Raw genomic sequence first — 12,016 nt, 5'->3', positions numbered from 1 at the left:
ATTCGCTTTTAATAGGGCGCACGTCCACTACCAGTTCAATAGACAGATCTCGGCCCATGGGAACACTTCCAGAAGAGGCATATTGTGATATATAGAGAGGTTGGTTCTTCATTAATTGGCCACGCCAAATAAAAAAACGCTACACCGGAAACTGGCAGTAGGAATCGTGACACAGAAGTGAGCGGCCGCCATGCTGCACTACCGCTCTCCCGTGCGTGCGGTGCCCCGAAGGTCTCCACGCGCCACCTGTTCGGTGAGTTAGTCGGTAGGTTCAAACTGTTGCTGCTCCGCCCGACACACACACACTGTGCGCTTCTCTGTGGAACCCGAAGATCGATTGAAACAATATTCTTGGTGCCTGTGTTGTTTACGCCCGTCCTCGACCATCCCTGAATGTCAACTCTCTGGGGGCTGTATGCTTCGGGAAGGATAATCCAGTTGCACTGCCAAACTGTCTGCCCCTTCAAATCATCATCCGCCAAGGCCACACCAATGTATGCATATACCCATGCATTCAAAGTCACATTGAGAGCATATGCGTGCTGTTTTGATAATAAGATTTCACAAATGCATTTTATGGATGAATTTTTTTCAAGGGCCACTCACCCGTGCAGTAGCCTATAAAACACATGGACCTTGCTCCCGAAAAGTTACACATCATACTCCGACACAACACATGTAGCCTGTAGGCCTAATGTCATTTGACTAATGTATTTCATTCGTATTTTATTCTTTTTTTTAGGAGTCCTAATTAATTAGACATGTCATGTTTTTTTGTCTCTCAAACATTGAGGTTAAAAACGTTTCATTGTCTGTAAGACCACGCACGTAGGACCTTAGGCTATCTGTAACAATGGTAGATTAGGTTTTAAACAAATTAAAAAAGTAGACAACGCATGACTCGTTACACGCTAAATCCAAGTTATGATGAGGAAAAAAGCCTTTCCCACATCCTCTGCTTGCTCATGAACATGTTTATGATGGGTTTGCAATACAGGACGAAACGACCCACTGCCAACACTACTCACCCATGCAGCAGCACATCGAAATGCAGGTGGTTAAAAGTTATCACCCTCCTGGCAAAGATGAATTATTCAACTAATATGTTCTACATCTCACCATGCACTCCACGTTAAAAACATGAGGATCAGGTTCCATGATTTTGGATTTCAGAAAATACCAAATGCATCATGTGGTTTCTCATGACTAATTCATGTAAATTGGGGGTGCATCATCATGAACAGATGTTGTATGTGTCATGAATACCTCTTTGGGATTTGGAGTTTCTCTAGTGCCGTCTGTGAATTGCATTAGAGTTCTAATGTTTTATGAGTAGTGTTAACATTCTAAGGTGCAGATGATTTGTGTACTTAAAGTTTTTTTTATCAACATGTCTTTCATTCTGTTTCCAAATACAAATTCCAAATTTCTGTTTTCGAATACAATTTGTTATTGTGAATAGTTTTTGTGGAGATAGATACATTAGTTTATGTATTCTGAACCTACAGATACAGACAACCACATTCTGTAGCCTATGTCACTTAAAAATATTGCTAAAAATAACTGCAATTATTTCTAGATGTCAACATGTCAGACATGAACAATTCCGGTAGTAAACAGAGGATCGTGCCAAAATTAAGCTAAATTCATAGGATTTAGGAGTCCTTGTAACTTTCTCTGGCTGTGGTCCAAGGCACGTCCATCCTTTGGTCTATTGCGTTTTTGAATGACTGGACACTAAACTTGGATATAACTTAATTGCTTGGGATTCAAACCAGTGAATGGTGTTGCCAGATCCAAGGTATGCTGTTAGAAATCCATCATACTACCAGCTCTTCATTATCATAATACTTAGTGTCAGCAAGAGGAGTCATCCATCGTTTAGACATACTGGATATTGGTAGGGGGCAAATCTTTTGCTTGAGTAGTGATATCTATCACACGATCTCAGACACAGAGAGGTGACACTCCCTGCACAGCCAGTCAACCGGGCGGGAGGAGGACGTGGAGAACAGCCCTCCGACTTCCTCATTCATCTCTCTCCTCTTCTGATGGCTCCTACAGTCTACCCAGCTATGAGTATCAAGGCAATTTCAGTTTAAAATCCACAAATGTATTGAAATGTCAAAGGAATGACTCATTAACTCAATAACTCTGACCCAATCTTTCAACTTGCCAGGCCCCATAATGTTGCAGACTGTGAAAAGTAATCAGTGAAAAGAACAGAAAATCCTTTAGCTGTCCTTTCTCTCTGTTCTCATCTAATCCACTGGTGTCTCTCCTGCCTATGGCTCTGCACTGTGATGAGGAGTGGTGGGAGGTTGGGGTGGGTGGGGGGGGCGGTGGCAGGGAGGGAGGGAGCGTTCATTCGAATTGCATTATGGGATATGCAGGTTTGTGATGGCTTACTCACAGACATGGATCCAACTGCATGAGCTGTCTGGCGATGATTGACAGTTAGTCTGAGTTGACTGACAGTTGTAGGCCAGTCTACAGATGACCTTTCCTATCATTAGTGAGAGCTTGTGTGTGTGAGTTAGACAGGGATCCGTCCTTGTGCCAATAGGGTGGTCTGATTTTCTCAGATTTTCAATGTCTTTTCATGCTTTAAGAGTACAGTTGGTGCTGTTATTATTCAGATATAATTGTGTTTTGTTAGGTTGACCGTCTTTTAAATATGTTTTTGTTTGATGTAGTCACATTAGCTAGGAAAAGGCTGGTTTGTCAGTCGTACATTGAGGTGTCAAACTTAGTTCTGGAGTTTACTTATTTACATTTATCTGATAGACTAATTTACTGTCAGTTACAGAATTCCTGAATGCTTGCTATGTTTTTGCATTCCGTATTGAGTTAGCAGAGGCATTACAAAGAAAAAGATTGCTGTTTATAATTACCCAATACAGGCTAGCAAAATTGTACCACTTACCCATTCCTTTCCGAAAACACTTTTTCTTGGCTTAAGTTTTCATTTGGCTTAAATGCAATTCATTGAACTTTTGTTCTCTCTCTGAAATGATTGTTCCACAATTTTTCTGTGATTACCAAAGTATTATTTTCACTCCACTTAACCCCCTCCTCTGTGCAATCCGCCAGTTCTGCTTATAAACCCACGCTAAGAAGACTGCTTCCCATCATCTCATAACCATGGCAACCGTGGATCTCTCTCTCTCTCAACCCCCCCACCCCCCTCTCTCTGTCTTTCTCTCAACTCCTTCACTGCATTTCCATTTGGCTGTTCTCATGCCACACCTCCTCCTCTTCCCTCTGTAATTTCCCTGTCGTCCCCCCCCCACACGCCCCCCCCCCCCAGCCGAGCTGTGTCCGTTCCAGATTGGGGTCCTATATCATGGGCCCGCAGGGCTCAAAGTGTCCCACGGGCCGCCAGTATATTGGATATGGAGGCTTTCATAAAGTCTTCCAATTCCCCACGGCCATGAGAGAGGGGCTTATTGGAGGTCCCGCAGTAAGCAGACACACAGCCCAGTCGGGAGATTACCCCCCAGCCAGTGAGGGTGGCATCCTGGCCGCTGTGCCCCCTCTGCCTGCTTAGGCCCCGGCTTCTGGCTGGAGATGACCGGCGACACGCCTGAGATAAAGAAAATCTATTTTCGAGTGGAGAATGTAGCCTGATAAAGAAACGACGGTCTTACAACTCTGGAGCATTGATTTGCTGTAGGTTCCATTTTTAAACCTGTGTAGTCCTAAATCGTGAACTGTGATGAGATCTAACAGAGGCTTGCGACCCGACACCCCCAGACTGTGCATGACTGCCTGACTTAATGATAAAGAAACCAGACTCCAGGAGAGAAGGTGATCCCCCCCCCCACCCTTATCCCAGAATCCTTAGCGGTCTCGTGTAATGTCACACAAGCTGAGGAGTACTTCCCCTGGCGACCCAACCTTTCTGCATTGCATTGTGGCATGCTGTTTAATCAGTGTCATTCAGGTGATTTTTCCTCTTGAGTAACTGCCTGGTTGTTGGGGTGGATGAAGGTTGTAGAGAAAGGGAGCTCTCGTGGCCCTGTGCCAGAGTGCACTGCTCCTTTTCTGGGGTGATGGGTGCTGTGTGTGTGTGTGTGTGTGTGTGTGTGTGTGCGCTAGCCTCCAGCTCCATGGGGAGCATTGGCAGCAGGTGTTACATGTAGTAATAGGACATTATGCTGCACGGTGCAAAAAACTCCTCAGAACGGGGTCACCCACTGTCAAGGCACGCAGCCGCCTAGCAGAACCACAGCTCAGCCTTTAATGAAAGCTGTCACATTTTTGTTAGTCGCTCAGTTATTAATGCATATTCATACTGTTTTTTTGCTTTTCTAACTTTGAGGTCTCTCCAGACACGTGAAAGGCCGCAGCTTGGGGTTCATCACTGGAGATTCTTAATTATTTCTTTGCTAAAAACTGCCTCCCGGCGTTGTTTTTCTGCTTTTAGTTCAATAATCCTGAAAGTGATCATTCATCAAGCAGCAATATGCAGATTGTATGGATGCAGTCGTGTTACGGAAGCTGTTGTGGAACACATGGGTTGAATTTAATGAAGCTAATACATTTTTTCATGGTGCCTTTTGTTGTAGTTCTGCTGTTTCTCTTATACTGAGCCATGTTTGTGTGTGTGTGTGTTTGGCATGTCTGTGTGTGTATCTGTGTGTGTGCGTGTGTGTGCCCTTTCTACAGGATGTGCCTTTCTAACATACTGCGCCAGGGAGTCAGCACTGAAGGCCCAGAGCGCCCTCCATGAACAGAAGACTCTGCCAGGGGTAAGTGCCCCCAATCTGCCCTCTGTCAGAGGCTAGAGCCCCTGGGCACTGAGCTTGGCATAGGAACACGCATTAACATCACTTTCACCAACACCATGCTACTGTATCACACACACACATATTTACTCTGTCTCACTTGCACACACACATGAATAAACACAGTCACACAAACATACACGCACTGTTTTACGCTTGCACATGTTTACACAAGCTCAAACACACACACACACACACAAAACAGTCTGAAGATGGTTCCAAGGGTGCCATGCTTCAGCTCTCTCACCTTGCAGTGTCTTTTTGGCGCTAATCACCTCACCAGAGAGATATTAAAGAAGAGTTTTGTGTAATAACAGTCCACCCTGTCCTTCCCCTGTCCTCTCACAATATGGCCGACACAGCAGCAGACACACTGCTAATTGCTTCAGGAATCCCACTCTCATTATCACGTCTAATCAAACAATAAGTATAAACAATCATTTTTACCATGACTATCACCATCTGGTGTTTTGTTTTAGTGACTGCTCTGCACATTAATTAATTTATTGTTGACACTTATTATGTGCTGGTATTGTATGTACTTTTTAAAGGTGAAAATGTTCTATTAAAATGATGAGGCAAAAGCACAAACCTACAGCACACACTGTAAGCCCATATGATACCTTTTAACTTGTATGACATGTACATGGTTCTATGTCTATATGCAGTTGATCTAGGATTCAGACCAGCCTTCAAGGGAATTAGCACTTTGATTGAATATTCCCCACAGGCCCCTATGGAGAAACAGGGCTCTGCTTGATCTCAATACTCATCCATCCTGCATGGACACACTCACTCACGCACACACATGCACACCCACACACTCTTTCTAACACACTCTCTCTGTCGCTCTATCGTTCATTCTCTTTCACTCACACACACAGACACACACACACATGGGCATACTGTTTCTAACATATTCTCTTTTTCACTCTGTGTCTCACACACGCACACACACACACACACACACACACACATGCACACCCACGCGCACACAGCCTGTATCCATCTCTGGGGAGGAGGAGTGGGGGAGTAGGGGATGGAGGCAGAGGGGGCTGGGTTGGGGGAAAGGGGAGGGGGGGGGTCGGTGGGGGGGAAGGGCCAATGGCACCTTTGTGGGTTAATCAGCTGTTTGCAGTGGCATGTTGGGCTCTCCAGGGAGACTCCGTTGAGCGTTACACACACCGACACGCTGCGAGGAAGCAAGTCCTGCGAGACTTCTTCACTGCCTGGCTCTGCTCTCCCTGGTTCCCTGGTCCTCTAATAAGATGATGGTCAGGATGGGGTCTCTATAGGTGGCTCCTTCTTGATGGCCCCTATAGGTAGCCACTCATGCTTGCTCTCCATCTAGAAGGGGGTTAATGGTGTGGCTATGAGGGTTGGGGTAAGCATCTCCTGGGAATAGCTCCCATCAGGGGGTGGACTCTTCAATCTCCGCCTCCAATCTGCTCCCGCATCTTCTGAACCCAGAGAGGTAATAAAGAGAGCGAGGGAAACAGTGGACGGGGCCCCTGCGAGTCGGCTGTTACCAGAGCACCTGAGCGAAGGTCCTCATAGACTATCTTTGTGATGTTAACGTTCCAGGAAACGTTCCGGTAACATTTACGGAAGCGTTCCAGGTCCCAACTGCGCAGTCTGGAAGTGTGTGCCCCCGTATCTCTCTCTCTCTCTCTCTTTCTCTGGTTGACTGACTGACTGACTATCGGGACAACCGGAATGTTCGAAGGCTTTTAAAACGCATCATCAGACAGGTTGTAGGCCCTTTGGAAAATAAAAACCGTTCAACCACAACCAGCCCCGGCTTCTGGATCGCACATAAACCGGATGAGTGAAGGCTATCACGGAGGCCGATGCCTGGCAGAGGCCTGAGTGAGAGACAGTCAGACAGGCAGAGCTGAGCGATATGGTCCAGCCCTGGCTTTGAACCTACTGGCCTGTCTGCTAGAGACTTCCAGAGAACAGCCCTGAAAGAGAAGGACAGATAAAAGCACTCCAGCTCCCCTCTTCCTCTGACGTGTTTCTAAAGCACTGTGTTTCTAAAGCACTGTGTTTCTAAAGCACTGTGTTTCTAAAGCACTGTGTTTCTATCTTTTGTTGTCTGTCAGTCTGTGTGGAGAGAGAAAGAGACCGAGTGGAACAGGGAGAGTCAGATGACAACGGGTAGAGGGAGGGAGAGGAAGAAGAGATCGAGGCAGGGATGAGTGTATCTGCTCTCGGCAGGGGTCCGGCAGGGCTTCTGTCATCCTCAGATTGACTGAGAGGAATCGTCTGCTTGCAACATCTACAATTCAAATTCCTCCATTGACTGACTCCCTGAAAGCCCCTGTCTCTCACAGGCACAGTGTGAGGGGGTTCAGCTCCAACACTGCTTTGTTTACATTATTTGATGAATCGCATGTAAAGAGCGATTGTCGGATCTCCGTGTCCTGTTCACCCAATCCCAGGAGAAGGGGGTGTACGAGTACAGTAATAGGATCCAGATGCGAACATCCCGCCTGCAGACGGTTTATACGGCCGTGTTGTGCTTACATGCTCGTTCAGCACATCCTCCCATGTAGGGCATGGAGTTCTGTGGACAGCTTAGGTCGTTCCCCTGAATGATCTCTCCGCACGTCCAATTAATTCAGCCAGCCTTTACAAGCATGCTGAGGAACATCTCATATCTCACTCTCCCTGCATATTTGCCAAATGGTTTCCAAACAGTAAACAAAGGTTTTTTGGAGATATATGTATTTTTTGTCCTCTCTCTTTCTTTCTTTCTTTGGTTCTTTCTCTCCTTTATCAGACCATGTTGTGTTCTATTCTCCATTTCCGCCAATTAGGTCTCAGTATGCGGATGTAACAGTCTTGCTAATTGGCCCAGCACAAGCCCCAAAAGCCAATTAAAGTCTTGGAAAATGTATCACACTTTTTCTCCATCATTCATTTGCCGCCTGCCCCCTTCCTTTCTCTCCCGCCTCCTCGGCTTCCTGCTCTCCCTCTGTTTGCCTCTCTCTCTGCAACTCCATCTCTTCCACTCTATCCCTCCCTCTGCCTCTCTCTCTGCCTCTCCATCTCTTCCACTCTATCCCTCCGTCTGCCTCTCTCTCTGCCTCTCCATCTCTTCCACTCTATCCCTCCTTCTGCCTCTCTCTCTGCCTCTCCATCTCTTTATCCCTCCCTCTGTCTCTCCATCTCTTCCACTCTATCCCTCCCTCTGCCTCTCCATCTCTTCCACTCTATCCCTCCCTCTGCCCCTCTATGTCTACCTACTTCTCTTTCTCTGTCTCTTACTTATTATCTTATATTATTAGAGAGAGATCTTATTATCTCTCTCTCTCTCTCTCTCTGTCTCTCTCTTTCTCTCTCTCCTCGGTGCATTCCCCCTGTCTTTTTGTCTTGCTGATGTGTATGTTGAGGTGCTGCCACAGCCTCATGCTTGTCATTTCGTCATGCGTGGAGGTGTCTATGGAGAGATCCACACATCCTGCTTTCCGACTGAGAGCTCCTGCTGCACCTGACCCTTTCTTAATAACGAGGCAGCCAAGCGCAACCACTGCCGACTTTTGCCGGGAGAAGGGGAGGAAGAGAAGAGAGACGGAGCGAGGGCTAGGACAGGGTAGAAAAAGTTAGCTCCCGACCCTGTGAGTTTCCTAACTGCATCTTGGATAGGTAGGCTTGAAGGCTTCACCATAATTGAGTAGCAAAACATCAGATTGTTACTCCGGTACAAACGGCACATTAAATTGACTCTGGCATGTGTCACTGAGAAATGGGTCAGGTTAGAGACTGTTCAGTATCAGTGTTGGGATGTGACCTAACACACTGCCATGGCCCAGTGGCTCCATGTTCCAGTCTCTCTCTGGCAGCGTCAGGCTGCAGATGTTTCCATCGGAAAGCCTTTGTCTCTCTTTTCTTCTTTATTATCCTATCCACCCACCCATACGCCCCCACACACGCACCCCAAGTCCACCTTGCCACACACACACACCCCCCCACCCCTAATCCCTGCTTTAATTTCCTTTTATCTCTGTGTAAAGACGTGTTAATTGATATATTTAGTGTGGCGAGGCGCATTGGAATTCTGGGTAGTGCGTGTGTATGGGTGGATTGGTTGAGGTGGACGGGTGTGTTTATGTGTGTGCATGCACATGTGTGTGCTATTCAATCATTGTGCCCTATTAGAGGGCACCCTGACAGAGCCCCACCCCTTTCCCTGCAAACTCCGCCTCCTGTCCAGACACACGCGCAGCACCCTAAACTAATTACGCCCCCCCCCTCCCCCACTCACGGAGCCCCGCAGTTTTCTCCCAAAGGACAAATAGTTTTCTGTTGTTGGTCAGTTTGTCCTCTGTGTGAGGATTGTCAGCCTCTGTTGCCCACGCTTTTGTTCCCTGTATGAGTGAAGAGAGCTGACCCAGGACAGGATGGTCACATGGCTAGTCTGTCTCTGCTCCATCAGCAGCTGCCAGACCCTCCTCTTTCAGCAGCACGGCAGCTTTACGGGAGAAACACCCCTAAAAAAAGGGTGTTGTTTTTTTCTCCTCGGAGAGCTAAGCCTTCTCCTCACAGCTCGGCCTGGTTTCTGCCTTCCTGCCCACCACAACAGAGAGTACAATCAAATTAGAGATTGAGTAGCACAACACTGTAGGATCACAACAGACTATGTACTGTCTACCTAGTGCAGAGTCAAGTCTCTTGAATTAGTCTGTTTCCCAGTCTAGCATTGTTGATCCTATTGTGACCCTGAAGTAACCCTTCCCTAGTCTCATACCCAGTTTTTATATTAGCCCTGGAAAACAAAAAATGCTCACAGTGATGCTGCCTTGGAAAGTGCCATGAAAATGGCCGCCCTGGCACTGATCAGATGGGTAGGACATATAGAATGAAAAAACATTGGTAAAAAAACAAAACAAAGTTTTGTCTTTCAAAGGTAGATGATGTGTGGACTACCTCAGCCAGCATACAGGGTCGGTCTTCTGACATGATGTATAATCAGAACGTTAGCCAAGTAATGAAGGATACAGTGCATGTATCATTAGCGCTTAATACAGAAATAGAACAGGCTTCAGTTGAATGTTTAATGTGGAGTTGAACGTGCAGAGCTGGATGAGGTGTTACTTTGTGTTCGCTGCATAAGCTCAGAAGCTCCTCACCACAAACTCCTTTCACACACTTGCCCCCCCCCCACACACACACACACACACACACACACACACACACACACAAACCTCCCACTTGTCAGCAGTCTTTGAGAATGACAGGTGAAGCCCAGCTCATGCATTTTCTCTCTCCCTCTCCTTCCCTTTCTCTACCTCTCCTTCTCTCTCTCTCTTTCTCCCTCTCTCTCGCTCCCTCTCCTTCCCTTTCTCTACCTTTCCTTCTCTCTCTCTCTCTTTCTCCCTCTCTCTCCCTCCCTCTCCCTCCTTCCCTTTCTCTACCTCTCCTTCTCTCTCTCTCTCTTTCTCCCTCTCTCTCGCTCCCTCTCCTTCCCTTTCTCTACCTCTCCTCTCTCTCTCTCTCTCTCTCTCTCTCTCTCTCTCTCTCTCTCTCTCTCTCTCTTCTCGCTCCCTCTCCCTTTCTCTCTGACAGTGCAGAGCTGGTTCAGTGATGTTAACATGGCTTCCCTCCTGTCATGGGGAAGAATGTCCTGCTGGGGCGTCCCAGACAGATAGCTAGTCACCCTGTCCCTCTTTTAAGTGTACGTGTTTGTCTTTGCACTGAATGTGTATATGTGGAAGTGTGAGTGTGTGTTTGCTTGTGTGTGTCTTTGCGTGAATGCGCGCAGTCTTCCCAGCTACTCTAATTCCCTGCTCACGTTAGCAATCACCAGACATCAAGGCAATCTGCACGTATTTGTTGAAAGAAAAGAGAAAACTTGGCGATGCTGAGTTCAGCAAAGCAGCACGCCAGAGCAGCCAGACTCATCAAACACAGCCAGTTAATCACACACAGACAGATCTACACTCTCTGCTGATTCTGAAATAATCTCTCCATACACATACACACATGCGCGCACAAACAAACACACACAAACACACACGCCATTAACATACAGTAATACAAAGGAGCTCCGGGGAGTACTCTTGAGAGGTGTGTGTGGTCCAGAGGATGAGGCTGGACATGGTATCTCGTCTCTTAAGTCCAGGTGAAGCTCCAGAAGTGCTGAGTCACCAGCTCTGTGTTGGGGCCTGTGTTCACAGTTTGTGGACTTGCATAATGAGTATCTGAGAGAATCACCAGGACAGGAAGCTCTCCATCAGCACGCCCACAGGATTAACTACCAGCTCCCCTTATCTCCTCCCCCATTTAAGAAAATGACCTTGCACTTGTTTACATGCTGATTAAAGACTTGTGGGGGAGGGAGGGGGTAGGATGGGGGCAAAGTCAAAGTGTAATCAAAGTCCCCTTAGAGGAAGATGTTGAGAGTGGATACAGTTGTGAGGTTAAGGTGTGTTTTATTCATTTGTGTGTGTAGTGTGTGTGCAAACATGTGTTTTTGTGTGTGTACGTGTGTGTGTGTTTATGTTCTGCTACAGTGTTGATCGTGCTTGTATTTACTACTTGTAGTGTACCTGTATTTAGCTGTGTTTAACAGTTTTCAGCCGTGTATACCTGGGTTTACAGCTATGCTCCCCAAGAAGGCTTTCTTTATGGCCTTTTCTACTCCCTATTGCTCTCTCTCTTTCTCTGCCTCTCTTTCTCTGCCTCTCTCTCTCTCTCTCTCTCTCTCTCTCTCTCTCTCTCTCTCTCTCTCTCTCTCTCTCGCTATCTCTCTCTCTCTCCCTCTCCCCATGTGTGCTTGTTTAGCCACCGAGGACATGTCAAGAGTCAAGGAGAGGCAAAAGAGAAAAAGAAATGAGGATGAAAGAAGGAGAAAAGATGAAAGGGTATACACAGGGACAATGTAGAAAGAGGGAGAAGGTAGTAGACAGGAGGAAGTTAACAGAGGAAGAGAGACGTGGAGGAAGAGGTGAGAAGGGAGGGGGGGGGGAGGGGAGAGTGAGAGGGGAGGGGGGGGGGAGAGTGAGAGGGGGGGAGAGTGAGGGGGGGGGGGAGAGTGAGGGGGGAGGGAGAGTGAGAGGGGGGAGAGTGAGGGGGGGAGTGAGGGGGGGGAAGGGAGAGTGAGGGGGGGGGAAGGGAGAGTGAGAGGGGGGGGAGAGTGAGGGGGGGAAGGGAGAGTGAGGGGGGGGGAAGGGAGAGTGAGAGGGGGGGAGATGGGCAGACGGGCAAACAGAGGCTGGTTT

General features: G+C 47.4%; 1 protein-coding gene across 1 annotated transcript in view; it reads left to right on the top strand.

Moving 5' to 3' along the window:
• celf6 (CUGBP Elav-like family member 6) overlaps positions 1 to 12,016 on the top strand; it is a 95,587-nt gene that overhangs the window by 2,024 nt on the left and 81,547 nt on the right. Inside the window, 1 exon segment of the mRNA XM_062471778.1 lies at positions 4,672 to 4,754. Coding sequence (XP_062327762.1) covers positions 4,672 to 4,754 — 83 coding nt within the window.

Source organism: Osmerus eperlanus, chromosome 10 (genome assembly GCF_963692335.1).
Source record: "Osmerus eperlanus chromosome 10, fOsmEpe2.1, whole genome shotgun sequence".
Lineage (NCBI taxonomy): Eukaryota > Metazoa > Chordata > Actinopteri > Osmeriformes > Osmeridae > Osmerus > Osmerus eperlanus.
Note: the sequence above shows the minus strand (reverse complement) of the source record. Positions and strands in the feature narration are given on the sequence as shown.